Source organism: Diceros bicornis, chromosome 18 (genome assembly GCF_020826845.1).
Source record: "Diceros bicornis minor isolate mBicDic1 chromosome 18, mDicBic1.mat.cur, whole genome shotgun sequence".
NCBI classification, from domain to species: Eukaryota; Metazoa; Chordata; class Mammalia; order Perissodactyla; family Rhinocerotidae; genus Diceros; species Diceros bicornis.
Window position 1 is genome coordinate 18486277 of NC_080757.1, and position 24337 is coordinate 18510613.

The following is a 24337-nucleotide window of genomic DNA, read 5'->3' on the forward strand; positions in this document are numbered from 1 at the left end:
CTGCCATCTCAGACCCTCTGCATTGTCCCAGGTGCCTGGCTGAGGCAGGCGAGCCCCAGGGCCCACTCATGCTCAGGGCAGAATTAGGGGCAAAGTCAGAAGCTTGCTCACATCTGGTTTGGGAGAGAAAAGTGAGGGCTTCTAGGCTGCGGTTAGCACTGGCTGGTGGGCAAAGATTCCCTGTGTGTTTGTCATATTGCTTCAGAGGAGGGGGATCTCAATCTGAGCCCACAGGACCCCGACGGTTCAGCCAAGGAGTTTGGGAGTCTGAGAGCCTCCTGACATTGTTTGTGAAATGTGTGCGGCCGGGTATGTTGGGGGGAGATGGCCCTGAGCTTTCACCTAATAATCTAAAGGACTCAACCCCACAAAGGCACAGCTGTTCGAGAGAGGTTTGAGGCTTGCTGCCTAGTCTCTAGACCATCCTTTCTCTTCTCATTGTGTTTCTGGGCCATTCTCCGTCCCCACACCGGCACCTCACTTCTGCCCTCGTCAGATAGCCCCGCGTGCTGACGGCTAGCATGTTTGCCCACCTCCAGGGGGCTGCGACAGTCCCTACCCCCTGCTGGGGTCTCAGGCTCCCACGCTGTGGGAAATCCAGGCTCAGGTAGGGCTCCAGACCCACAGGAGATCCCAGGCACTCAGCCCCACATGTGGGATTTGGGGAAGTGTCACAGAAGACTGAGCTGGCTTTGTCCCAGGCCAGCCTCAGGGGACTAGGTTTCTCTGGAGTCGCCAGAGGCAAAGCTTTCTCAGCAGAAAGTGTGGGCCCTCTCCCCACTTATTCCCTGAAGAGAGGCCTGGGGATACTGTACCTATTGGTTCTGAGTGTTTCCATGGAATTCGCTTCTCTTTTCCCCACAAAGAGAGTTTCTATGTTCTGGGCAAGATGGAGATGGGCATGTATACCTAGGTGTCCCTTTGTCCTCCCTAAGGATACTAGTCTTTTTTTCGCCTGTTTCCCCCTTCTTCTTCTTCTCTTAGTAGGAAGAATCTCACCCAGCCCCAGCTCAGGGCACCAAAGAGTGAGAGGAAAGGCTGGGTGTGGGGGCACCGATCTGGTTCCTCTCACATCTGCCCTCCAGCCCCCAAACCTGTATGACAGGTCCCTTGACTGGGCCAACCCCCGCCTACCCCACTGGCTTCTTCATGAGAAGATGGAATCTGGGTGTGGGGGGGGGGGTAGGGTGTTGGCACATGAAAGAGGAGCCCGTCTGAAATGAAACTGAGCAAGGAGGGTACAGAGAAGGGGCCCCCACCCCCCGCACACTGCTTCCTGGACCTTTTTCTTCTTACACACATACGCCACCATCTGCTTCACTGGATCCAGGCAGCTGGATGCCAAAGGCAGGTGGGGCCCTGCGGTGGGCGGTGGGCTGTGGGCACAGGGGCATAGACAATATTGCCGGCAGTCCTGGGGGAAGAAGCCCCCTTAAGTGTTGCTGAGGGGCATCCTCTCCCCATTTGACAGTGGATGCTTCCTTTATTTCCTTCTGCCCAGGTACCTTCACTTGGCTTCCCTCTCCTTTCATCTCTCTTTGAAGATAGATTTCCCACCTTACTCCGCCCCTTCCAAAACCTCCCAGTCCCCAGCCTGGCCCCTCTCCCTCAGCCTTCCCAGGGCCTCGTCTTGCTCCTTCTCTCTTCTCATGGTCACTTGGATTTTCAGGCTTTTCCCAAGCCCAGGCCACATTCCTGAACATGCTAGTTTCCTGTGCCAGCTGCTTGTTTCCCCTGCTTCAAGCCAGCTCCAGCTCCCTTTCCTCTGCTGGGCTGCCCCTGACCCAGGCTTCTTCCTTCACCTGCCTGCTTCTCCACAGGTGTTCTTCCGGGCGGGCACATTGGCAAGACTGGAGGAGCAGCGGGATGAACAAACCAGCAGGAACCTAACCCTGTTCCAGGCGGCCTGCCGGGGCTTTCTGGCCCGCCAGCACTTCAAGAAGAGAAAGGTGCTGCTCCGGAGACAGCCCTGACCCACTGCCCAGCCTAGACAGGCAGAGATGAGTTCCTGGGGTGGGGTGGGGGCTCAAAGGAACGTGCAGGCACGGGAGGTTGGTCTTGGGGCTATGGGTTATCGTTATCTGGGGGAGAAGAGGCAGGAACCTCCCAGGAGCACCATACCCTCGGCCAGGGTGGGGAATGGGCAGCTCCCCAGTGCCAGCGAGTGTGCCGGTGTGTCCAGCAATAGGGCTCTGTGGCCTGGTCCCAGGGCTTGAGTCGGGGGGTGGATGGAAGCAGGGCCCAGGCAAAGGTGGGCTCTGGATCATAGGCTGTTCCATGAAGATTAAGGAGCTGTGTCAGCGACTCCTTTTCTTATTAGCAAGTCCATAAAACAGCCAGCACCACCGCCTCTTGTGTTTCAGCAAGATTAGGTTTTATGGCACATCTAGGCCAGGGTGCTGGAAATAATCAGGCAGCAAATAAAGCAGATGAAATTATTCCTAATGACGGTGGAGCGGTTAGTGCCCAGTGCAGTGCTCCCAGGGCCAGGCTCTCTGAGGCCCACTCTCTGAGGGATGGAGGGAGGCTGGGGGCAAGGTGTGGCAAAAGGAGTGTTTGACTCGGGGTCAGGTGGCCAGGGGAGCAGTGCCAAGGCTGTGCTGGTGGTGGGGAGGATCCCGGCTAGAATTGGGACTGAGAGCCCTGCTGTGTGCCACCCCCGCCCCAACTTAGATTCAAGACCTGGCCATTCGCTGTGTGCAGAAGAATATCAAGAAGAACAAAGGGGTGAAGGACTGGCCCTGGTGGAAGCTGTTTACCACCGTGCGGCCCCTCATCGAGGTACAGCTGTCCGAGGAGCAGATCCGGAACAAAGACGTACGTAACAGCCTGGGCAGGGTCAAGTCGCTGGGAGGGAAAGGACTGTAGTGCATCCGCATGGGCAAGCATCTTGCTGGTTTGTCTTGGGCTCCCAAGTGCCCCTTCCTGTAGTCGAGAGAGCTGGTGTCCTTGAACTATGCCCGTCAAACAGAAGGCGTCCCTCTGGGTGCTGGCTGAGCCCCTGGGTAGCCTCTTAGGATAAAATCTCAGGCATCCTCACCATATGGGGAAGGATGCCGAGAGAGGAGCCCCTGGGAGGCAGTGGCTTCCTGCTCCCTCGTGTACTGGCCCGAGCTTCGCCAGCTTCCTTCACCCCGAGGGTGCAGACCCCATGTCCCAACCTCTCGCAGTGCCTCTGACTCACTGCCCTCCTTACTGCTCCTAGGAGGAGATCCAGCAGCTGCGGAGCAAGCTTGAGAAGGTGGAGAAGGAGCGGAATGAACTGCGGCTCAACAGTGACCGGCTGGAGGCCCGGGTGAGTGACCCCCAACACCACACAGACTGGCCCATCTCCAAGGGTGGCCGGGCCAAGTGGCCCCCCCGCCCCACTGGTGTTCCCGCTGAGTGAGGCCGGCACTTCAACTGGTGGCAACCCCCTCCCCCAATGCCAGATCTCAGAGCTGACATCGGAGCTGACGGATGAACGTAACACAGGAGAGTCCGCCTCCCAGCTGCTGGACGTGGAGACCACAGAGAGGCTCCGAGCTGAGAAGGAGATGAAGGAGCTGCAGGTGAGGGCAGGGCTGGGGTGAAGACGGCCGTGCTAGTGGCTGCCACACTCTAGTGCCCATCTGCTCCCCCCAAGGACAGGTGGCATCTTCGCCACTGGCCCAGCACCCCTGTCTGCCCTGGGTAAGCATGTGACCATAGACTGTGTGGTTCAGGGGTGGGTGGTACTGAGTGAGGGGGTAGAACAGCACACCTGATAACCCCCCCTTCTGTAGACCCAGTACGATGCACTGAAGAAGCAAATGGAGGTGATGGAAATGGAGGTGATGGAGGCCCGTCTCATCCGGGCAGCTGAGATCAACGGGGAGGTGGATGATGATGACGCAGGTGGGTCTGAGGCCGGAGGAGCTCAGCAGTAGCCTTAGTGGCAAACTCTGATGCCCACCCCTGGGTAACCACAGCCCTTGTCCAGGCCTGTCTTCCCTTGGTAGGGCTATTATAAGGCTAAAGCCAAATAAGTAGATGAGAAAGTAGAAATGCCAATAAATGCAGGGATTAATTAGCAGGGAGGGCTATAACAACCATGGTGATGACAATGTCTGAGGGCCATGGTCTGGCAGCCCCTGGGAAGAAGACAGTGCACGTAGCCACATCACCCCCTCTCCTCTTTTCCTAGCTAGTGACTCCTTCCTCCTTGGGAGGAAGCCATCATTCTGGAGACCTTTCTGAGTCCTTCTGGCTGACTCCACCTGCTGCCCCTCCCTGCCTCATCCTTCTTCCCCTCTGCCCCTTCTCAGGGACTTTCAGCATCTCAGTCCTCCCTTGTCTGCCCCCAATGCCACAGGTGGTGAGTGGCGCCTGAAGTATGAGCGAGCTGTGCGGGAGGTGGACTTCACCAAGAAGCGGCTTCAGCAGGAGTTTGAGGACAAGCTGGAGGTGGAGCAGCAGAACAAGAGGCAGCTGGAGAGGCGGGTGAGTCTGGCCGAAGGAGTGGAGGCCTGCGCCTGGGAGGGGCTGGGAGGGGCTCCGCGTCACATGTTGGCCTAGTGAATGGCTCTGGAGCAATAGCGAAGGATTGGCTCATCAGCCTCTCCCAGGAGACAACCAAAGCAGACTATTGTTAGAGTGTCTTAGGTTTCCTGGACGTCCCTGACTTCATCCCTCATCCCTGGGTCTCCACCTCACTCACCCACCTCCTTCTCCTCACTTTTTCCATCAATACTTCCGGGCCTCTCAATGGCTGCTGACCTGGCACCCCATCTCGGCCCCTAGCTCGGGGACCTGCAGGCAGATAGTGACGAGAGCCAGCGGGCTCTGCAGCAGCTCAAGAAGAAGTGCCAGCGGCTAACGGCAGAGCTGCAGGACACCAAGCTGCACCTGGAGGGCCAGCAGGTCCGCAACCACGAGCTGGAGAAGAAGCAGAGGAGGTGGGTGGGTCCCCTGCCTCCTAGGACAGCCCCAGTCAGGGGCTCCCTGCCTCCCCCTCCAGGGAGGAAAGAAGGGGATGGGGGCCCAGGGGCCTTGCCTGCATGATCACTCACCCCGGAATGTGAATGGCTCTCACTCCTGACCTCTGAGGAGCACTCAGCCCACATCCCCATTGAAGGCCTGCTCAGGCCTCTGCTCTTGGATGTGTGTGCCTGTCACTCCTCCTGGGCTCAGTAAGGACGAGCCACTCCACGGCCCTGCCCTGGCCCCCACCCAGCTCCCTATCTCTCCCTTGCCTCAGCTACACCAACACACTCTCCTGACTAATGTCGTTAAACTACCGTGCCACTTCCATCTCATTATGGTAATGACACAGAGGAGGGGCCCCCCTCACAGGAGAAAATCCAATCTAAATTAATTTCCCTGGCTGAGCATGGGAATGGGACACCTTTATTAGCAACACCAAGGAGCCCACACACCCTGGGAACAGCAGGGTGCCCCAGGGAGTGGGAACAGCGCCTGGCTCCCCTGTGCAGGGGAGGCTTCTCAGCAGAGGCACCAGTTGCCTTTGTGAAGGGGCAGCCCCATGCCCACAACCCCCGGGTGCCAACGGCAGAGCTGAGTCCTTCCAGTGGCCCTGGGTTACCCTTGGTCTCCCAGGCTCACTACGGCCTGCTGGGCTGCTGCTTTGCGGAGGGTGAGGGGAAACAGGAAGGTCTTATGTTCTTCCCTCTCAGCACCACGACTCTCTACTTCCCTAGTTCTCATCTTTACCCCCACCCTCCCTTTTACCTAGAGGCGGGCACCCTTGGCGGGACCCCCCCTTCCAAGCACCCTGATGACAGTGCCAGCTTGGCCTAGTTACCATCTTGCTGCACTCCCTGCTGGGCAACTTATTAGGTTTTAGCTGCCTGGAGTTTTCTTACTTTTTTTGGATGTGGGGTTGGGATGGAGGGGAGCTGTGCAATTTTTGACAGGAACTTGATTAGCTATTCAGGGAAGGTGTTAAGAGGAATTTCAGCAGTTCGCTCCTTATTTAGAGTCACTGGGCAGGAAATGGAAGGCTGGGAAATGGAAGAGTGAAGAAAGAGGCCCCCACCTGTGGACCATGCACCCATTGAAGCACGCTGCCGGCTGGGCGCAGTGGGACTGCTGGCTTCCAGCCTGGTGTGGGGTGTCCTGGTGTGACACAGTACTGCGGGGGCAGGTGGGCCTGGCCAAAGGCTGGTGCCCAGAGGTGGGGGCAGGAGCCAGCTGCTCCATCTAGAGTTGCTGAATGGAACTGTGAAAAGTGAGTTAGATGAGACAGGACGTCCATTTCTACCCATTCTGATGCCCCTTCTGCCCTCACCCTGGTCCCTCATTCTCTGATCTGTTGAAATAGAAAAGGTCGAGACTTAACACCTGAGGAGAATCTGTTCAATCTTCCCCGGAAGCAGTCTGTGGGTCCCTCTTAGGACCACCTGGTGAAAGGGCTCCTTGGACTTGCTCAACTAAATGCACCCCCCATCCCAGACCCGGTTGCTCACCAGGGCCTTGGTGGCCTGACTTGTAACCCCTGAATGTCACTTCACCACTGGCCCCAAGTTCAGGCTGCATGAGTCCACCCTCTGCTTGCGTCCTGTCTGTATCTGTGGCACTGCTACATGGCAGCCTCTGGGTACTGGAGACCCAGAATCTTTCCTCATCTGATGGAGCCGCCATGACTTGCTCCCTCACAGGTTTGACAGTGAGCTCTCGCAGGCACACGAGGAGGCCCAGCGGGAGAAGCTGCAGCGGGAGAAGCTGCAGCGAGAGAAGGACATGCTCCTTGCTGAGGCTTTCAGCCTGAAGCAGCAACTGGAGGTGCGTGGGGCTGCCCACCAGCCACGCCCCGTGCCCCTCACAGGCGAGCGCCAGCCCAGGGCTGGCCTCATCTTCTCTTTTTCTCCAGGAAAAAGATATGGACATTGCTGGATTCACCCAGAAGGTCGTTTCACTGGAAGCTGAGCTCCAGGACATTTCTTCCCAAGAGTCCAAGGATGAGGCCTCTCTGGCCAAGGTCAAGAAACAGCTCCGAGACCTGGAGGCCAAGGTCAAGGATCAGGAAGAGGAGCTGGACGAGCAGGCGGGGACCATCCAGATGCTGGAGCAGGTGCTGGAGGGTTTGGCCGAGGGAGGCACCACCGTCCTCACAGCTAACACAGGGTGTGCACCAGAGGGCAAGATCCCACATTCAGTCATTCCTTCACTCATTCATTCCCTTACTCACAAAATGTTGAGTGAGTGCCTGATCTGCGCCAGCCACAGTGTGAAGATAATTAAGCTTTCATGGTGCTTTCCACAAGAACAAATCTTGACTGAGCTCTAGTGGGGAGGGGCTCAGGATGCATGCAGCCGGAAGGCCGTGAGCCCACCCAGCCTGCCACTGAGCTGCCATGTCAGTTCAGGGAGCTAGAGCCCGGAGGCCAAATGGAAAAGCTTCAGGACTGTGCCACCCCCAGCAGCCTTCTCTGGGCCTGTGCCAGACATCTAGTAAGGGAGTTCAGCTTCTCTGGAGAAGCCAGCTGCCACAGGAGGAAGGTGGGAGCAAAGGGAACTGCTGGCAGAGGTGTTCCCGCTCCTGAGCCTGGAAGAGCTGCCCATCAGGGTGCAGTGGGCAGGGAGCAGGGCACTGCTGGGAAAGGAACCCAGTCCCTACTCCCACCCACCTCCAGGCCAAGTTGCGACTCGAGATGGAGATGGAGCGGATGAGACAGACCCATTCCAAGGAGATGGAGAGTCGGGATGAGGAGGTGGAGGAGGCCCGGCAGTCGTGTCAGAAGAAGGTAAGGTAATGGGCACTTACCTGTCTGGTACAAACGCCAGTTCCCCCATCACCACTTTAAAGTAAGGAGTTTGTTTCCCTACCTTTGCCACACTGTCTTCCACTGCCATTCCAGACCAGGAATCTCTACTCAGGATCCTGGCATTGGCTGGGATGTGTGCTCTTTGGGTCTGTAGAGAAGCTCAGGCCCTTGAGGGACTAATGATCTCTGCTTTCTGCGCCAAGTGGCAGCCCACCCTGTGCCCCCCTGTGCAGTCAGCTAGCCTGGCCTGGCGGGGCCTGCCCACTCTGGAATGAGGGCTCTAACTCTGGCTCAGGGCCACTGTGTGTGGCCTGATGTCCCTCCTCTCCCTCCCAGGCTGCTTTGAAACCCTAGGAGCTTTGAATTCAGGGTCTGACCCCTGTGGGATCATCCATGCTCAGCCCTGCCTCACTGTTTTCCCGGGGTGGGGATCCAGAAGGGAAGGGGACTGGCTGGCACTGGACACTAAAGGGACCAATGAGCCTCTGTCCCCACGGTACTCCAGTTAAAACAAATGGAAGTACAGCTTGAGGAAGAATATGAGGACAAGCAGAAGGTGCTGCGAGAGAAGCGGGAGCTGGAGAGCAAGCTCACCACACTCAGTGACCAGGTAAGGGAAGACTGCTGGCTGGGCCTGGCCAGCTGCCTGCCCCAACCAGCCCCAGGGATGGGAATCTTAGGGAGAGAAAGCTGGGAACAGGGAGGGGGCTCCTGGGCTCCCAGTGGGTAGAGCCCACTGTCATCCCTTGTGGAAGGGGGTGATGACCATACATTGCACACCCAGGCTTCTCTCATTGTCTAGCGTGATCCTGGCACTTCCACTGTCTTTGCTCACTGGGGGACTCAGAATGAGGGCAGGGATGAGGGGTGGGCTTGGGGAAGACAGGAGGAGGCCCTGTGGTGGAGCCCAGAGCCCCAACTTCTGGTGTCCACCCAGGTGAACCAGCGGGACTTTGAGTCAGAGAAGCGGCTCCGGAAAGACCTAAAGCGCACCAAAGCCCTGCTGGCAGATGCCCAGATCATGCTGGACCACCTGAAGAACAATGCACCTAGCAAGAGGGAGATCGCCCAGCTGAAGAACCAGGTATCTGCAGGGAGGAAGTCATCAGCTTCCAGGGGCAACCGAGCTTATTTTTTCAGTTTTATTCTCTCTCTCTTGCCCCTCTCAGTGGTTCCTGAGTCCTTGGGAAAGAAGGTGACAGGGAAGTGGGAGTGAAGCTTATAGCAACCAGGCTCCCCAGGGTCTGTGCATGCTGTACAGCATGACCGCCAAGCACCAGGATGGTGTGGACGGGGCCCGGCACCCACCATCCCTGTCACAGGTGGAGATGCCTGTGCATGTATCACAACATGCCCCAGCCCTGGGGTCTGCAGTGAACAGAGGAGGAGAAGGAGGGCTCCTGGGCTCCCTCTCCCCTGTGAGCAACGTGCAAGCCCTCCTGCCCCCAGGGAATGGCTGACATCTCTCCCTGGGGCGGGGGTGGCTCTGCGTCCAGCTGGAGGAGTCCGAGTTCACCTGTGCAGCAGCCGTCAAAGCACGGAAAGCAATGGAGGTGGAGATTGAAGACCTGCACCTGCAGATCGATGACATTGCCAAAGCCAAGACGGCGGTGAGGACCCAGGATGTGCAGGGCCAGGCTGGGGGCTGGGGGAGAACAGAGCTGTGACAGTGGCTCCCTTCACCCCAAACAGGGACCCTTCCCCAGCCCAATCCCTTGACGGCAAGGCTTTCTGTGGGGAGAGCAGGCTCCCCTCCTCTGCCTCTCCCCACTCAGAGCAGAGGCCTGGGAGGGGGCGAGGTGGAAGAGGGAGCCAGCAAGGACCCATCTCCCTGTTTAACCACCTGCTCAAGGGAGCTTGGCCGCAGGCCCTAACACCATAAATAAAGGCAGCTAATGTGGCTGAGGGATGTAAACAGGTGCCTAGAGATTAGCGGAAGCACCGATAAGAGGATGGGATGGCTCTGTTTCCCTCCCCTTCCCCTGGCCAGCCCACTGACAAGCCCAGGCAGCAGCTAATTAGAGCTCTTATTTAATGCCTCCCTTTTAATTCCCCACCTCTCCCACGGCCCATCCATCGGCTGAGAATTCATTATTGAGATGCAGCCACCGGTACCTCCTTGGGCAGGGAATGGGGCAAGGGAGGATACTGGGCTTGGCTCTGGGCTCTACGTCCCCCAGCTAGTCACCTGGCCACCGAGAGATGCCAGTCTCCCAGGCCTGATTTATCCCTGTGACATTTGTGCTCCTCAGCAGTTTTCAGGTGAGTAATTCAAATTCCTTAATTGTGTTAAAAAAGGCTGTTATAAAATTACCATTTTATTTAAATCCGAGTTAATAAATTTCTTGGCGGAGGCTTCCCCAGCTCCCCACAGCCTGGTAACAAGATGGATGGGGCAGAGAAGGAGCCAACGCAGTCATTTTGGTTTGGAATTACAGGCTAATAGATTCATTCATTTCCTAAAGCTGCTGTTGGCTGTCTCTTCCCCTCCCCCCAGGAGTGGACTGGCTCTGGGGGCTGGACAGCCAGGGAGCAGGCAGTCCCAGGGGAAACGAGAGTCCAAGCCAGGAGAGCATCACAGATTTGAAGGGTCCTATCCTGGGGCCTGAAGCGGGCAGAGTGCACGCAAGTTGGGGCCTAGACCGCTAGTGCCAGGACGATGGGTCGTTTGTCCTGGGCACACCTTTCCTGCCTTCTCATTAGCCTCCAGAGAGCTGCCAGAAAGCAGCTGTCATTTAGCCCAGGTCCGCCTGTGCTGCAAAGACAGCCCTTTCCTTCGGCACCCTGGCCCACAGCAAGACAGGCAGGTCTCTGAGCATCACTGGGCTGGGAACCTGCTCCAGTGGGTGGGCCTGGCCTCATTACCCCCTCCCACTGGAGGTGGCACGGGGAAGGTTTGGACTTGACACCGAGGGCCGTCAGACATGCCAGGCCTGATGCCCTCTGATCTGTCTGCCTCCATCTAGCTGGAGGAGCAGCTGAGCCGCCTTCAGCGTGAGAAGAATGAGATCCAGAACCGGCTAGAGGAGGATCAGGAGGACATGAATGAGCTGATGAAGAAGCACAAGGCGGCCGTGGCTCAGGTACCCTGTGCAGGAGTGCCCCCCCATACCCCACACCACAGATACTGTCCTCGTCCTCCTCATAGGTCCCCAGTACAGCCACGTCTTCTGGGAGGTTGCAGGGCCTGTGTGCTCTGGCACTCAGCATGGGGTGGAGTGGGCTGGATTTGGTGCTTATGAGGGATCCCCATCCCGCTTCAGTACTGTCTCCTTTCCCAGGCCTCCCGGGACCTGGCTCAGATGAATGATCTCCAAGCTCAGCTAGAAGAAGCCAACAAGGAGAAGCAAGAGCTGCAGGAGAAGGTGGGGACCAGGGTCTCCCTTAGTAGAGAGAGGGTGCCAGTGTCACTGTGTGTGGGTCCGAACCCCCAAGCTCACGGGATAGCAGGTACTTCTCCACCATTAGTAATCCACCGAGCAGCATCAAGGAGTGCAAAGGGCTAGGCTTGGGGCCATACCACCGTAGCAGACATCTGGCTTCAGCTGCCTCATTTCACATTCCTATTCCCTCTCTGGTCCTTAGCTTTCTCTTTTCTCTACAAAGGGCAAACTCTGTGCCAGCACTGGGCCAGGTGGGAAATGCCTCTGGCTCAGGGCCCCTTCCTTCTACCTCCCTGTGCATCCCTCCCTCCCTCAGCCTTCCGGTCACCATGGTGTCTTGTGGCCCCAGACTCTGCCCCCTCCCTTTCCAGGCTCACTTCTTTCTTCTCTTCCTGCCCCCTACTTCTCAGCTGCAAACCCTCCAGAGCCAAGTGGAGTTCCTGGAGCAGTCCATGGTGGACAAGTCCCTGGTGAGCAGGCAGGAAGCTAAGATCCGGGAGCTGGAGACACGCCTGGAGTTTGAAAGGACCCAAGTGAAGCGGCTGGAGGTGGGTGTGCACTTTTGGTCCGCAGGGAGCAAGGCAGAGCTGCCCCAGCAGCTGGAGCCACGCATGCTCAGCAGGGCCCAGCAAGCCCATGGACACTCCTCAGCTGACAGGCGGGTGACTCCCCCACCCCCACCCCCACCCGCCTGGCCTGCTCTCTGGGCACCGTGGAGTCTGCCTGCTTTACATTCTGTTTCCGTGCTTGCTTTCCGCCAAGGGACCAGAGCAGCTTAGCTCTTCGTCTTCATATTTTCCTCCACCACCATGAGCTCCCCCCGCCGGTCCCCTCACTCTCTCTCTGGCGGGGTCATAAATATGCAGCGGATGGCGCCACTTCTGTGAGGGCTGAAGTGTGTTCTCTCATCTCACCAGGCTCTCTCTCTCTCCCTTCTCTTTTTATTCCCCTCCTCCTCACTTATTCCCACCCTTCCCATCTCTGCTTTTTCTCTGTCTCTCTTCATTTTTCTCCGTTTTTGCCCCATTCCTTCTTCTCCCTGTGTGTTTTTCCTCTCCCTAGTCTTATCCCTATTTCTTCCTTTCTCTCCACTCCCTTCCTACTCTCCCTCTCCTTTTCATTCTCTTCCCCTCAACCTTTCTCCTTTTTCTGTCCAGCTCCTTTCTTCTCTATCTTTTTACCCCGCCTTCCTCCCCACTGTAACCTCCATTCTCTAAATTCAGTCCTCTCTGTTCCAATCTCCCAGAGCCAGCACGCCCCAGCCCCCTCCCTCTCCGGCAGAGCAGGTAGGAAGAAAGAGGCAGGCAGAATGATCTCTCTGGGTTACACCCCTCTCGCCCTATTTTTAAGTTCTCCTCCTCCTCCTCTAGCTTGTAGACATTTGTCTAAGTGCCACCAGTTCTCCATGAGAAGTGTGTTCCTGGTGTGTGTGCTAAGGAGCAACCCTACCACCCCCCCCATCAACCCCTCAGTCAGTGGAGCAGGCATTGGGGTAGGGATGGAAACAGGTGACTGTGGGGCTGGCAGTGGATGTTGGATGGCATTAATACCCTTGACCTAGGAAGAAGATATGGCTGAACCTCCCAAGACAGGGTCCCAGTCCTCAGGGAAGCTGGCGAGAGTTAGAGGAGACTTAACAACAGTTCATGTCCTGCCTTGGTGATATTTTGATCCCATTTTACATATAGGAAGGGTAAAGTAGGTTGCCTAATGTGACAAAGCTATCAAAGGACAGAAGAGGCCACTGGTCTGGTGGATTCAGGGCAGACCTGCTGGACTTGTCTCCTTTTCTTGTGAGCCCTAGTCCCTTTCCTCAGTTCTCTCTCTCATTTTCCCTTCTGCTCAGAAAGGCAATATTGTGGTTTAGACACACAGAATGCTAAACACAAATGGCCCTTACAGATCATGCAGCCTAGCACTGTTATTTTAGAGACACAGAGGCTGGGGGGCTGAGAGGTGGAGACCCCACAGCCAGTCAGTGGTAGAACCAGGGTTAGAACCAGAAGCAGAGTCCTTCCCTCACACTCTGTCCCGATCTCCAGGTCATTTCTTGCTCAGCATCCTTTGGCCCAGCGGGGAAAAATGTGTTCAAGTTTCTAGGGGAAGAGAGATTCATCAGGCTTAGAGGAGTGGCTTTGTGCTTGGAATCTGATGACTATTTAGTCTCCTCCTAATCTGGGAACTCTCGGTAAAGCCATTTGCTTCTGAGCACAGGATCTAGCTTTTGGAGCTTCCAGGGCATGGTCTCTGAGGGAAGCCCTGCTGCCCGTGGAGGCCCCACACGTGGTGTCAATCCGGACAGGTTCAGGCTCTAGCCAGAGCACTCCTCCAACCTTGGGAATGATAATGATGATAGTAGCACCTCTCACCTTCCAGAGGGCCTTCACACGCATTACCTTGTTCGGTCCTTTAAAAACCCCCAGGGGAATAGGTGTCATTCTCCCCATTTTACAGAAAGGCAAAGGAAGCCACCTCAGAGGGCTTTGGTTGCTTGCCCACCTGGCTGGTGGGTAGAGGACCAGAGCTGGACCCCAGGCTTCCTGACCCTGCAGCTCTGTTACAACCCTCTCTCTGCCTGGCTGAGGGGTCTCTCTTCCCACCTCCCTGTCCAGAGCCTGGCCAGCCGGCTCAAGGAGAACATGGAGAAGCTGACTGAGGAGCGGGACCAGCGCATAGCAGCTGAGAATCGGGAGAAGGAGCAGAACAAGAGGCTACAGCGGCAGCTCCGGGACACCAAGGAGGAGATGGGCGAGCTTGCCAGGAAGGAGGCAGAGGCGAGCCGCAAGAAGCATGAACTGGTAATGCCCCCACCCAGCCACGGGGCCCCAAGCTGGCAGCTCTCTGAGTAGCTGCTAAGTGTACCCCTCACCCCTGAGCTGGTGGGGGGTGGGCTGCAAAGAAACCATGGTTTAGAGAATGGGAGGGAAGAGGACATGTCAAGAGGACAGTCCAGGAAGCCCTGAGGGCAGGCCAGGTGTCCAGGGGTGGTACTGGAGTCTCTATCAGGTGAGGCCAGGCCCCAGCAGCCCAGCAACACCTGAGCAAAAAGATCTCTGCAGGCTTGCGGCAGCACCCATAGAGCTGCTGCCTCCCTGGGAGAGACTTGAAGCAGGCTTTTTCTGGGGCAGCGGGATGAGAGACTAGCCCTCCTGTGACCTGGACTGCCTACTCTCCCTCCTAGGAGATGGATCTGGAGAGTCTGGAGGCTGCTAACCAGAGCCTGCAGGCCGATCTAAAACTGGCATTCAAGCGCATCGGGGATTTGCAGGCCGCCATTGAGGACGAGATGGAGAGCGATGAGAATGAGGACCTCATCAACAGGTGAGGGGGGCCTCTAGGGCAGCTTTGGCCCACACGGAGGCCCTCTTGAGCGCCTCTGGAGCAGGCCACTGCGTAGAACAGCTGCAACCTCTGTCTCCCCATCACTGAGCCACCAGTCCACCCTCCCCTCATTGCCAGACCCCGGCAAGGGCCCTGTCCTGCAGCAGGTGAGCGCAGGACAGGTGCTGCCTAGATGAGACGCCCTCCCCTCGTCCTGCCTGTCCTCCCTCCCCAGGCCTCCTGGGGACCTGGCTCTCCAGCTCTGCCTGTTCCAGATGAGTTACTCCCCCATTTAGCTGCATTTCCGATGGTGCCTGCCCCACTCTGGGCAGAGCAGAGATTTAAGGGCCGTGGTGCCTTGTTACTGTGCCAGAGATTTTCTCTCATAAAACCCACCCAGGGAATGGTTTTGGAGAGAGATAGAGATTTGTAGTCTTAGGCAGAGGAGGAAGTCACGAGGCAGGCACACCAGCAGTCAGGGGTGGGTTCAGGCCCAGGAGAAGCTCCCAGGGCTACCACCTTCCCACACGAGGGCCGGGGCCGGGGCCCCCTCCTGCAGGCAGCCTGTTCCTTGAGGGGGCAAAGGAAAGGTGCCCAGGGCAGTCCTGACCACCCTCTGAGGACAGCACTGTAGCTCATCCTGCTGCCTGATCTCAGCCAGCCAGAGCTGTGTCTTTCTGAGGAAAGAGGAGTCTTCAACTGAGGGGTCCACCTTGGTTTGCCCGTTGATTTTTCTGTCTTCTTCTGGCGCCCTTGCCCACCATTTTCTTTCTGTTTCCAGTTTGCAGGACATGGTGACAAAGTATCAGAAAAGAAAGAATAAACCGTGAGGACTGGAGCGCACACGCTCTCTGCCTCCCCTCGCGTGGTTCTAACCACCCTAACCCCGGGCTCCCCAGCCCACTGCATGCCGCATGTGGGCGCATAGCCTCCCGCACCTCCACCTGGCTAGTCCCTCATGCTAACACCGCTGACTCTGTCCTGAGGAGGTGGGGCAACAGGCTGGGCGCTGCATCAAAGTATAGGACAGGCAACAAGGTGTGCTCCCCCAGGAAGGCTCATGCTGGCCCTCACGCCCTTGGAGGGCAGGAGGAGGGCTCCATCAGAAAGGAGGGCTCAGCCTTGTTCGCTGGTACCCACAGCCTGCTGAGCTCCAGCCCTCTCCTCCCTCAGAAACCAAGTGTAGCGCCTCCCTGCCCTATTTGAGGAAAAGTCTGTCTGGGCTGGGTCAGGCCACATCCCTGGGCTCCTTTGGAGCCTGAGCTGCCTGAAAGAAGTGGGCATGTTTTGTTTTGAACGGTCTGCCCCCTTCTTTTGGCAGACAAGGGTAGAAGGTGAGGGGCATCTAACAGTTCGTTGTTTGGAGAAAGCATTCAGGCAGCTAATCAGGGCTGCTCTGCCTTGGCAGGGGACGGGAACACAGCCAGATGTGTTTGCTTTACTCCCTGCGGGCACCTCAGGCGGAGGGAGGCCCTGGGCTTGTGCTGGTGCTGTCTGTCAGGTGGCAGGAAGCCCAATAAATCCACCCTCTCTCCGTTTCCTTCTTTCTGGGTGGGAGCTGGACAGCGGCTGCAGATGCGCAGGCCTTCAGGCAGATTGCGGCGATCCTCCGTCAAGTCCGACAGGGCTGCTTTTGGGGGGTTGATTTTAGCGTGGCGTTTGGTTTCCTCCCCCACCCTCTCTTGCCTGGCAGGCCTCCCCCCTGGTCAGGATGGGCTGGCGGAGGCACAGAGGACTCCGAGAGAGCTAATGATAAATGTAATAGTGTGTAACAGTGATAGAGGGCCGCTGGAGCCTGGTTGTCACACACAATTAATATCCCCCGCCGTTCTGTCTCCGTTTGTTTGTTCCCCCGTGACTCGGCTCCCAGTTAACTAATAGCACATGAGCCTGGATATAAATTGTATTTGACGCGAGGTTTAATTCCAACCATTTAAAATTTCAACTGCCCCCTGAGCCTGCCTGCCCCTGGAGTTTGTTTACGGGCCCGATTATTTAAGGAAAAGAACCCAAACGTCGTCTATATGCTTGAAACTAAAGGGAAGGCGAGGGCAGGCAGGCCAGCTTCTCAACCCACTCGCTGCTCTGAATGTAAGGAGGAAAATTCGTATTCTGGACCCACGACTGTCTGTCTCCTGTGTGTTCCAGCCCTGCCATGCTCGGGCTGTAGGAGCTTCGAGGGCTGATAAAATGCGCGTTTAAGATCATATTCTAAACCATTGCCAGGCACACGCGCACACACTTGGGTGCGCGCACACACACACACACCCTGGTGTGCACTTACGCAGGCGCACGGGGGGCGTGCAGTCCTAGCTGGGTTCCTGCCGATGGCAGAGAAGTGGTGTGGCTCCTTCTTCAGCAGCTCTGGGCCCCAGCTCCAAGTTATCGAGCGAGCGTGCTAGGGCGGGCAGAAAAATAATGTTTCGATTTACTTAGAGATACAGTTGTTATTGCCATAACCTTAATGAAAGCAGTAAACAGCGCAGTATTAAGGGAGATTTATACAGAAACGCTTTTAACATGTAGACATAGATTTTGCGATGCATACAGCACCTCCTTTCTAAAGGCAATCAATATGGTTATGAACGGTGGTGATAAATTACAGGCTCTGAAGCTAGAGAAGGAGGTTTTTTGCACGGGTGTATAAATCAGATGGTATCGGCGTTCCATGGGGCCCGTGCACTATAGTAAATCTGCCAGGCTCAGATGGGCACGGGGCTTGCATTAGCGGTTTCGGGGCTCTCTGCTAAACTCCTGTTTACCCGGGGCATCTACCAGCCTTGTCTTTGTTATAATTCTGTATTTGACGGAAGCACATAAAATACGCCTCTTTATTCCCCTCCCCCCAAGTCATGCTCTCTCAGTCCCCAGAACAGTCTGATGGTTTCTTCTGTGTATGTGTGGCTGTTTATTCAAGAACATAATTCAGGAATAGGGCTGCTCCTGTCGACACAGATGAAAGGAAATTTATATCAAGGACAAATCCTAGCATATCTGTAGCAGGGGAATGTGGTGAGCAGACATTTTGCAGAATTCTAGAAGCATTCTCACTCAGAAGCTGTCTCCAAACCCCTACTGCTTTGTGAGGCGGTCACCATGACTCCAGCTAAGAATTTGACTCCTTTGGGCTTTCCTGCCAGTGGAGAGGGCTCAGCCAGCTTGGCCAGAAGAAGCACTGGAGAGCAAGAGCTGGAGGCTGCCTGAGGGAGGGAAGAGGAGGCATGGCGAGAGAATCCTGAAGCTGTTCCAGCCCCTCAGGAAATGCTGCTGCCCCTCCTTGTCCTTTCTCTGTTTCCTAAGGGCCAGGGAAGTCACAGGATGGTTCTGGGATATGGCTATAGTGCCCAGGTTGGTGTTGCCACCAACTAAGGTGACTCCAGGTTCAAGCTGACTTGAAGTCACAGTGAAGCCCTTCTCTTCTCTGCCCCATAGCCGGCAGCCCAGCCCTTGCCATGAAGGCATGGAAAGTGGCAGCAGCTATAGCCACATTTTGGGGAGTGGGAAGACAGGAAACAGCAGAGTAGGCCTAAGGAATAGGTGAAGGGCCCGGGACTCCTCATGTTAACCAAGAGCCATTTAACTGTAATTGATGAATGGATGGTCTCCTTGTCATTGTCATTGGATTGGCTGGCTGAACAGCAGCCTGTCACAGAAAGTGAGATGGGAGGTGCCTCCGTGCTCCTCAGGGTCTTCTTGGTGGTTGTCACTGAGTGTGGCCTGCTGAGTGGGGACAGGGTCCTTGTGAATGGTGTGCTGTCTAACCTCTCTGTTCTCCCTGACTCACTGATGCGCATGCCCCACCCCCCCGCATCCCACCCCTGCCCAAGACACACCGGCTGCCACTCGAGCACCTGCTACTGGGCAGTGAGTGATCACCTCTTCCCCGGCCTTGCCTACCCTTCTGCTCCTCATCCCACAGCGAGGGGGACTCAGATGCGGACTCGGAGCTGGAGGACCGAGTCGACGGGGTCAAGTCATGGTTGTCGAAAAACAAGGGGCCTTCCAAGGCAGCTTCAGATGATGGCAGCTTGAAGAGTTCCAGGTGAGCATGTGGCCTTGAGTTGGGAGGAGGAGGCCTAAGGATGGATGAGCAGCGCCTTGATCCAAAGAGAGCAGGCCTCACGTCACTTGCATCTCTTCCCTGGTGCGCACGTGTGGAATGAGCACAGGAGGCTCAGTTTCTTCTTAGTCAGGGTCTGCATTCCTAGGTAATGTTTTCCTACCAGGCTCAGGGCTTTGGTTTGGTGTGGGTTTAACTTCATCCCCACTTATCATTCAACAAATGTCGATTGAACTATCTGATAGTTTGGGCCCTTGGAATCAAAACTGGCTTGGGGCACAGGGGGACTCTGGATCCCACAATGCTGGACAAGGCCAGCCCGGGCTAGCTCTGGACCTCTGAGGTCTTAATAAGAGTAGCAGCAAAAAAGACACTGCTTCCTCTGACTCCCTTCTCACAGCTACAGGCACATTTCTGTCTTTCTCTGCCCATTCTCTCCTTTCTCCAATCTTTTCACCGCCGCCCCCTCCCCCCCAGGCCTTCTGCTAACACCCATTCCCTGGGGGAACTTGCTGCTCTGTTTTCTAGCCCAGTCACAGTCTTCTGATCACATAGACAGCTACCTTGGAATCCAGGGCTCCACCTTCCCCATCCCTCACCTACTGGCCAGCCTGGCAGCAGAGAGGGAGAGCGGTGATCTGAGGGAGAGCCGTGCTCTGCTCCCTCCACTCCTGTGGCCACTTCCCCGCTGCTCCCCCACCCCCCAGTTCCTCTCCAACTCAGACCCTTCCTGATCCCCAGGGCACACCCTTCCCCACCCCCTCCCAGAGACTGCAGGTGGGCTGGGTAGAAAAAGTAATCCTTCTCCAGCTCCCCTGAGGCTCCTTCCCACATCCAGCCCCTCACCACAAGCACCACAGCCAGGGCCCCTCTAATTGGTTTAATTTATTCGGCCCAACAACATTTTGTTATTGCAGATAATGCCGCCTTCCCCGCCCTGCTGCCTTTCACCGCGGCTGGGCTGCCGCATGGCAGGAGGCTCCAGGTAGTTGACAATGAAATAAATTGAACTAAACGTTTTAGAGGGGGAAAAGTGATGAAATAGAACAATAGTCTAATTTACATGACATTCTCCATGAAGCTATTTTCACTGACGCAAATTATTTTGCTTCATTTCCTCCGATGCTCTCACGGCCACTTTCCAGAGCTGCTGTTGATTTCTCCTCCTCTCTCCTCCCTCCGCATGTCTTTATTCTATAGGTTTAATGCTTGTGCCTCTCTCTCTCTTTCTCTCTCTCTCCTTCTCTCTTTGCTCCCCCTAATCCACTACTGGTTTGCTCCTCCCCGGCCTCCCTCCTCCCTCAGAACGGCCCTCAACACCCTCGGGAAGGAGGGGAAGGAGGGTAAGGGGGCGGAGGAGAGGCCGGCCTCCGTGCTGAGCTCCCTGAGCTATCGGAAGCGGCTCCCCCTGAAGGACTCCATCGGGGGCACTGGGGACGAGGATTCGCTCTTCACCACCCTGAGCGAGCGGGCAGCCTCCCCCGAGAGGCCCCCCCGGAAGGCCCGTACGGGCCCCAAGGAGGAGCCAGGCCAGGGCAGGAAGTCTGAGGAGCCTGGCGAGTGCGGCTCCGTCTTCTCCGAGGTTGGCAGCCGCGCTGGCCGGGGGCCGGAGAAGCGCTGGGGCTCTGACTTTGACCGGGCCTCGGCCGTCTCCGCGCCGGTCAGCCGGGCCTCCTCGGCCACACGGCGCGGCTCTGGGGAGGACGGCGCCCGCTCCTCCATGAGCTTCTCCCTGTCGGGCTCACCCGGTTCCCGCCGCAGCACCTCCCGGCTCGACAGCCTGTCGAGGACCCTCAGCCCTTCCTTAAGCCAGGCCTCGGGCCTCGGCCGGGAGAGCCCTGATTCCCGCCTGTCCCTGGGCCAGAGCTGCCTGGATGAATGGGATGATGGAGCCACTGTGGCCTTGAGTGAGGCCCACTCACAGTACAGCCACCCGTCACTGGCCCGCAGTCTGTCAGTGCCACCCCAGCCACGCGTCTCAGCCTCTGCCATGGATGAACCTCTCGGCTCCAGCGTCCGCCCCGTCAGCCGTCGCTCCTACCTGGACCCAGACCTGGAGGCTGCCATCAACGAGGTCTTGAGCTACAAACCTGTCCCGTTCCAGCGGAGCAGCCTGGAGCCCGACTCCGAGGAGGACGACCGGAAGAGCATCCAAAGTACCCGGAGTGCCCAGCTGGAGCTCCCAGAGCGAGCCACCAGCATCCGCCGGTCAGCCTCTGCAGCTGATGTCTCTCGGTCCCGCAGCAGCCGGAAGAGCCGGAGCAGGAGAAGGAGTAGGTCCAGCTCCAGCTCCAGTTCCAGCTCAGAAGATTCCTCGGAGTATAAGCGGAGGAAGAAGGGGCGCTCTCGAAAGAGCAAGAAGAAGTCCAAATCGAGAAGAAAGAGAGCAGAGACGGAGTCTGAATCCTCCTCCTCGACATCCAGTGGCTCTACTGTCTCAGGCCACAGCCGCTCAAGTGTGAAGAAGGGCCCGGCTGCGGAAAATGAGGAGGCTGGGCCGGCGCGCCGGCAGTCACGGAAGGAGGAGAAGAAGCGCAAGAAAGAGGTGGACAGCCTGATGATGCGGTACCTGTACCGGCCCGAGAGCGACTAGCGCAGTAGGTGGCACCTGGCGTGCAGTGCAGCATGGCGTGTGCCACTCGGTGTGAACTAACGCGCTCCTGCCCCACCCCCACCACCTGGGCCCCTCCGGCGTTCCTCTTGGCAGGCCTGGCCTCAGAGAGCCTCCTGGCTACCTCGGAGAGCAGGGGCCAGCTAAGCTGGTCCGTCGTTCCCAGCCCTGAGCCCAACCCGCTGAACTTGGTGATGTCCATCACAGCTCCCACTTATCAAGTCCTTACCCTGGGCAGGGACCTCCTAGATACTTGCCACGCTTTATTCACTTCTTCCTCACACTAACCCCATAACAAAAGTCTGATTAGTCCCATGTTATAGAAGAGGAAGCTGAGGCTCAGGGAGGTTAAGTCACTCGCCAGGGTCATATAGCCGGGAAGTGATTTTGCCAAGACCTGAATGGAGTCTATGCAACAGTCCTCCATACAGCCCAAGGCAGAGCACATGGGCAAAACGTTTACTGTGTGTGCCCAGTAGCACCCACACGGGAGCTTTTGTCCATGGCCCTGACAGGCTGACCCCCCAGATGTGAGTTGGCGCGTCAGTGGCCATCAGCTATTACGGGGCCTTGTGCTCAGCTCCCCAGGCCCTGCAATGCCACCTTCCTCGCTGGCATGGATCTCAAGCCTAAGAGTGCAAGGCTCACAGGGCTGCAGCCCCCACAGCACCGCACCCTGCAGCAGACCCGGAGATGCCTGACTCCTTCCCCAGCCCTCCCACCTGAAGCCCACACATGGGCGTCTCCTCGGCTCTGCTGTCTTGTAAAGTTTTAATGAATAGAAATTAGCAGCTGCTGAGTGACAGCCCCCTCCTGGCTCTCCTGCCTCCCCCAGTCTTCTCCCTGCGGGGAGGGCGATCTAGCGATTAGGCCCTTCTGCCCACCCCCCACCTCAGAAGAAAGGCAAAGACTGACTCATTGGAATCGCGTTGTTGCAGTTTCCCTGGTGGGTGGTGACATTTGGATCACCCTGGTTATGTGAAGCTGTTTTCGGCATGGTTCCCTCCCGGGGCAAGCTTGCTGCTTCCCAGGAGGTATGACCCAGAGTGCAGCCCCCTGGGGCACAGGCTGTTTCCCAGATGCATGAACTAACACACACCGATCACGTGCTTGTGGGCTTCTTGTGCAGTGGAGCAGCTGGACAAGTACACTGACTTTGGCTGGGCTGTACCAAAAGGGACCAGTTGCGTTTTAAGGAAGGAAACCAATGGAAGTGAATGTTACCTGCAGCTATTTGGAGCTGGGTGATGGGATGGGATTAGAGGGGATGGGATGAGGGAGGTGGAACTTGAACCCAGTCCAGGCTCATGGCCAGCTCAGATTCCTCAGGCCCTGAGCTGCTCTGAAACCAAGCCTTGGGCTCAGCGCTGCTCTGTCGCTCCCCACATGTGGCAGATGGTCGCAGGGTGCTCTGGAAAGAGCAGGAAGCATCTCAATTGCACTAGGGAGCTGTTGTAGTCAGCTCCATAGTGAGAAAAGACGGGAGTCATAATATTGTGTCTACCACCTCAGCCTTCCCCTCTGCAGCCCTGCTGAGTGTCCTGCAGCCCCAGGGCAGGAAGTCAGTTGATGGACCATGGCGGGGAGGTTTGGAAAGCAGAGAGGGCCAGGCCCTTCTGAGCACTGCACTCCTAGCTGAAGAGGGAGACATGGGCCTAGCCAAGCCATCCCACTCTGACTGGCAACTGGTGGATTTTGGACCTAGTGCCCTCAGTTCATTGTCATCCTTGACCCCACAGCCAGCAAGAACAAAAACACATAAAGCCTGTTTCTTCCCCCAGCCACCAGCACAGTTCCTCTTGTCCTCCAGGAAAACAGGAGTAGTCCTAAGACCCTACACAGCACCACCTCCGAGGAGGATTGATTCACTGCGGGTAGAGTGGGCACCGAGCCAGAAGCTAACCAACCAATACAGAGCCGGCGAGAGAGGGACAGGGGAGGGAGGACCTAGTTGGACTCAACATGAACTGGCTTTGGGTGGATAAACTGCCAAGAGTGGGGGTGGGGGCGGAGTGGTGGCTTAGCTTCCCATCTGGTGGTGAGGACAGAGAATTCAGAACACGAATGCATCCACAGCAAAGGCAAGGGGAGGGGGCTGCCACCCTGGGCTTGCCCAGCAGGAATTAGCTTATGTACTAAATTGTTTGTGACAGCGTTGAGCTGGAGACACTGGCTTGTGGGGAGGAAAGCTTTTTAAACAATTTGGTTAAAATGCTCCAATTGCCAGCCCTGACTCCTGCGCTGGGGAGGGGGCTCACTGCCTGCTTTGGTTCTCTGGCAGCTGCGGCAGTAGAACCCCGAAGGAGACTGGCCAAAGAGCACCCAAGGGAAGGAGCAAGGGGGTCTTGTGGCTCCACAGAGCAGGGGAGAGGCATGGAGTTTCCCCCCTCCAGCCGCCTCTGCCACTGGGCCCAGCATTCGGATGGAACAGTGTTGAAACCCAGCTGTCATTTATCCGGCTGGCTGCCTGGCAGGCACAGGAATGTGGGAGTAGGGACTGTGGCCCCACTCTGAGGAAAGGTGCGAGAATGGAAAGGAGCACCCCCGGGCTCCCCAGCAGTGGCCCATTTGCATCTGGGTCCCAGCCCTGGCATCTGCTTGGCCCCCCTCTGCCCACAAGATAACCCCACTGTCTTTCCACATAGCCAGCCCTTCCTTTGCCCAACAGCAGACCTTAGCACTGGGTGCCCAGAAATTCTGTCTAAAAAATTAAAACCAGGCTCCCACTAATTTAGAATTCAAACAACCCGAAAGCTAAAATAACCCCAATTTTTTCTGTGTTGCACAGTCATCATTAAGCTTTATAATTTTGTCCCTGAGACACCCCAGAGTCCTTAAGTGCCTTTGGCCCATCAAAGTAAGACTCATTTATGTTCAGTCTAGTTTGTATTAAATGTGTTTTGTGCTATTCTGATTCCTTTAAAAATGGTAATTCATTCATGAGAAATACGATAACTATTAACCAGGCTGCCCCATTCCTGAACCATTTTGCATAATTGAACATGTATTCTATCAGGCTCTTCCTTCTCCCCACAGAGAGAGAGAAAGACCTATATTTACACACTCCCTGGGCTCTCACCCAGGCCAGCGGGGAAAATTCAGGTGTGGTCTTGTTTTCTCCTCGGGTCACCCAATCTAGGGGCAAGGTGGAGTCACCAAAAGGCTTCAAAGTCGAAGAGTCCCGGGTTCAAATTTACATACTGGCTGTGTGACCTTG

At 56.7% G+C, this 24337-nt stretch overlaps 1 protein-coding gene across 9 annotated transcripts in view; it reads left to right on the forward strand.

The window, feature by feature from the left end:
• Window positions 1-24337, forward strand: part of MYO18A (myosin XVIIIA) — a 108774-nt gene that overhangs the window by 68454 nt on the left and 15983 nt on the right. For 7 of the 9 annotated variants that reach the window (XM_058560207.1, XM_058560213.1, XM_058560206.1 and 4 more), the window contains 20 exons: window positions 1821-1949; window positions 2674-2817; window positions 3206-3295; window positions 3432-3551; window positions 3765-3876; window positions 4334-4461; window positions 4762-4916; window positions 6639-6762; window positions 6851-7051; window positions 7614-7724; window positions 8251-8355; window positions 8683-8829; window positions 9242-9355; window positions 10712-10828; window positions 11027-11110; window positions 11539-11676; window positions 13741-13926; window positions 14310-14449; window positions 15231-15275; window positions 18369-18491. In XM_058560207.1, coding sequence (XP_058416190.1) covers window positions 1821-1949; window positions 2674-2817; window positions 3206-3295; window positions 3432-3551; window positions 3765-3876; window positions 4334-4461; window positions 4762-4916; window positions 6639-6762; window positions 6851-7051; window positions 7614-7724; window positions 8251-8355; window positions 8683-8829; window positions 9242-9355; window positions 10712-10828; window positions 11027-11110; window positions 11539-11676; window positions 13741-13926; window positions 14310-14449; window positions 15231-15275; window positions 18369-18491 — 2513 coding nt within the window. The remainder of the gene's footprint in view (window positions 1-1820; window positions 1950-2673; window positions 2818-3205; window positions 3296-3431; window positions 3552-3764; window positions 3877-4333; window positions 4462-4761; window positions 4917-6638; window positions 6763-6850; window positions 7052-7613; window positions 7725-8250; window positions 8356-8682; window positions 8830-9241; window positions 9356-10711; window positions 10829-11026; window positions 11111-11538; window positions 11677-13740; window positions 13927-14309; window positions 14450-15230; window positions 15276-18368; window positions 18492-24337) is intronic. The other 2 variants (XM_058560210.1, XM_058560212.1) reach the window with 1 other exon arrangement.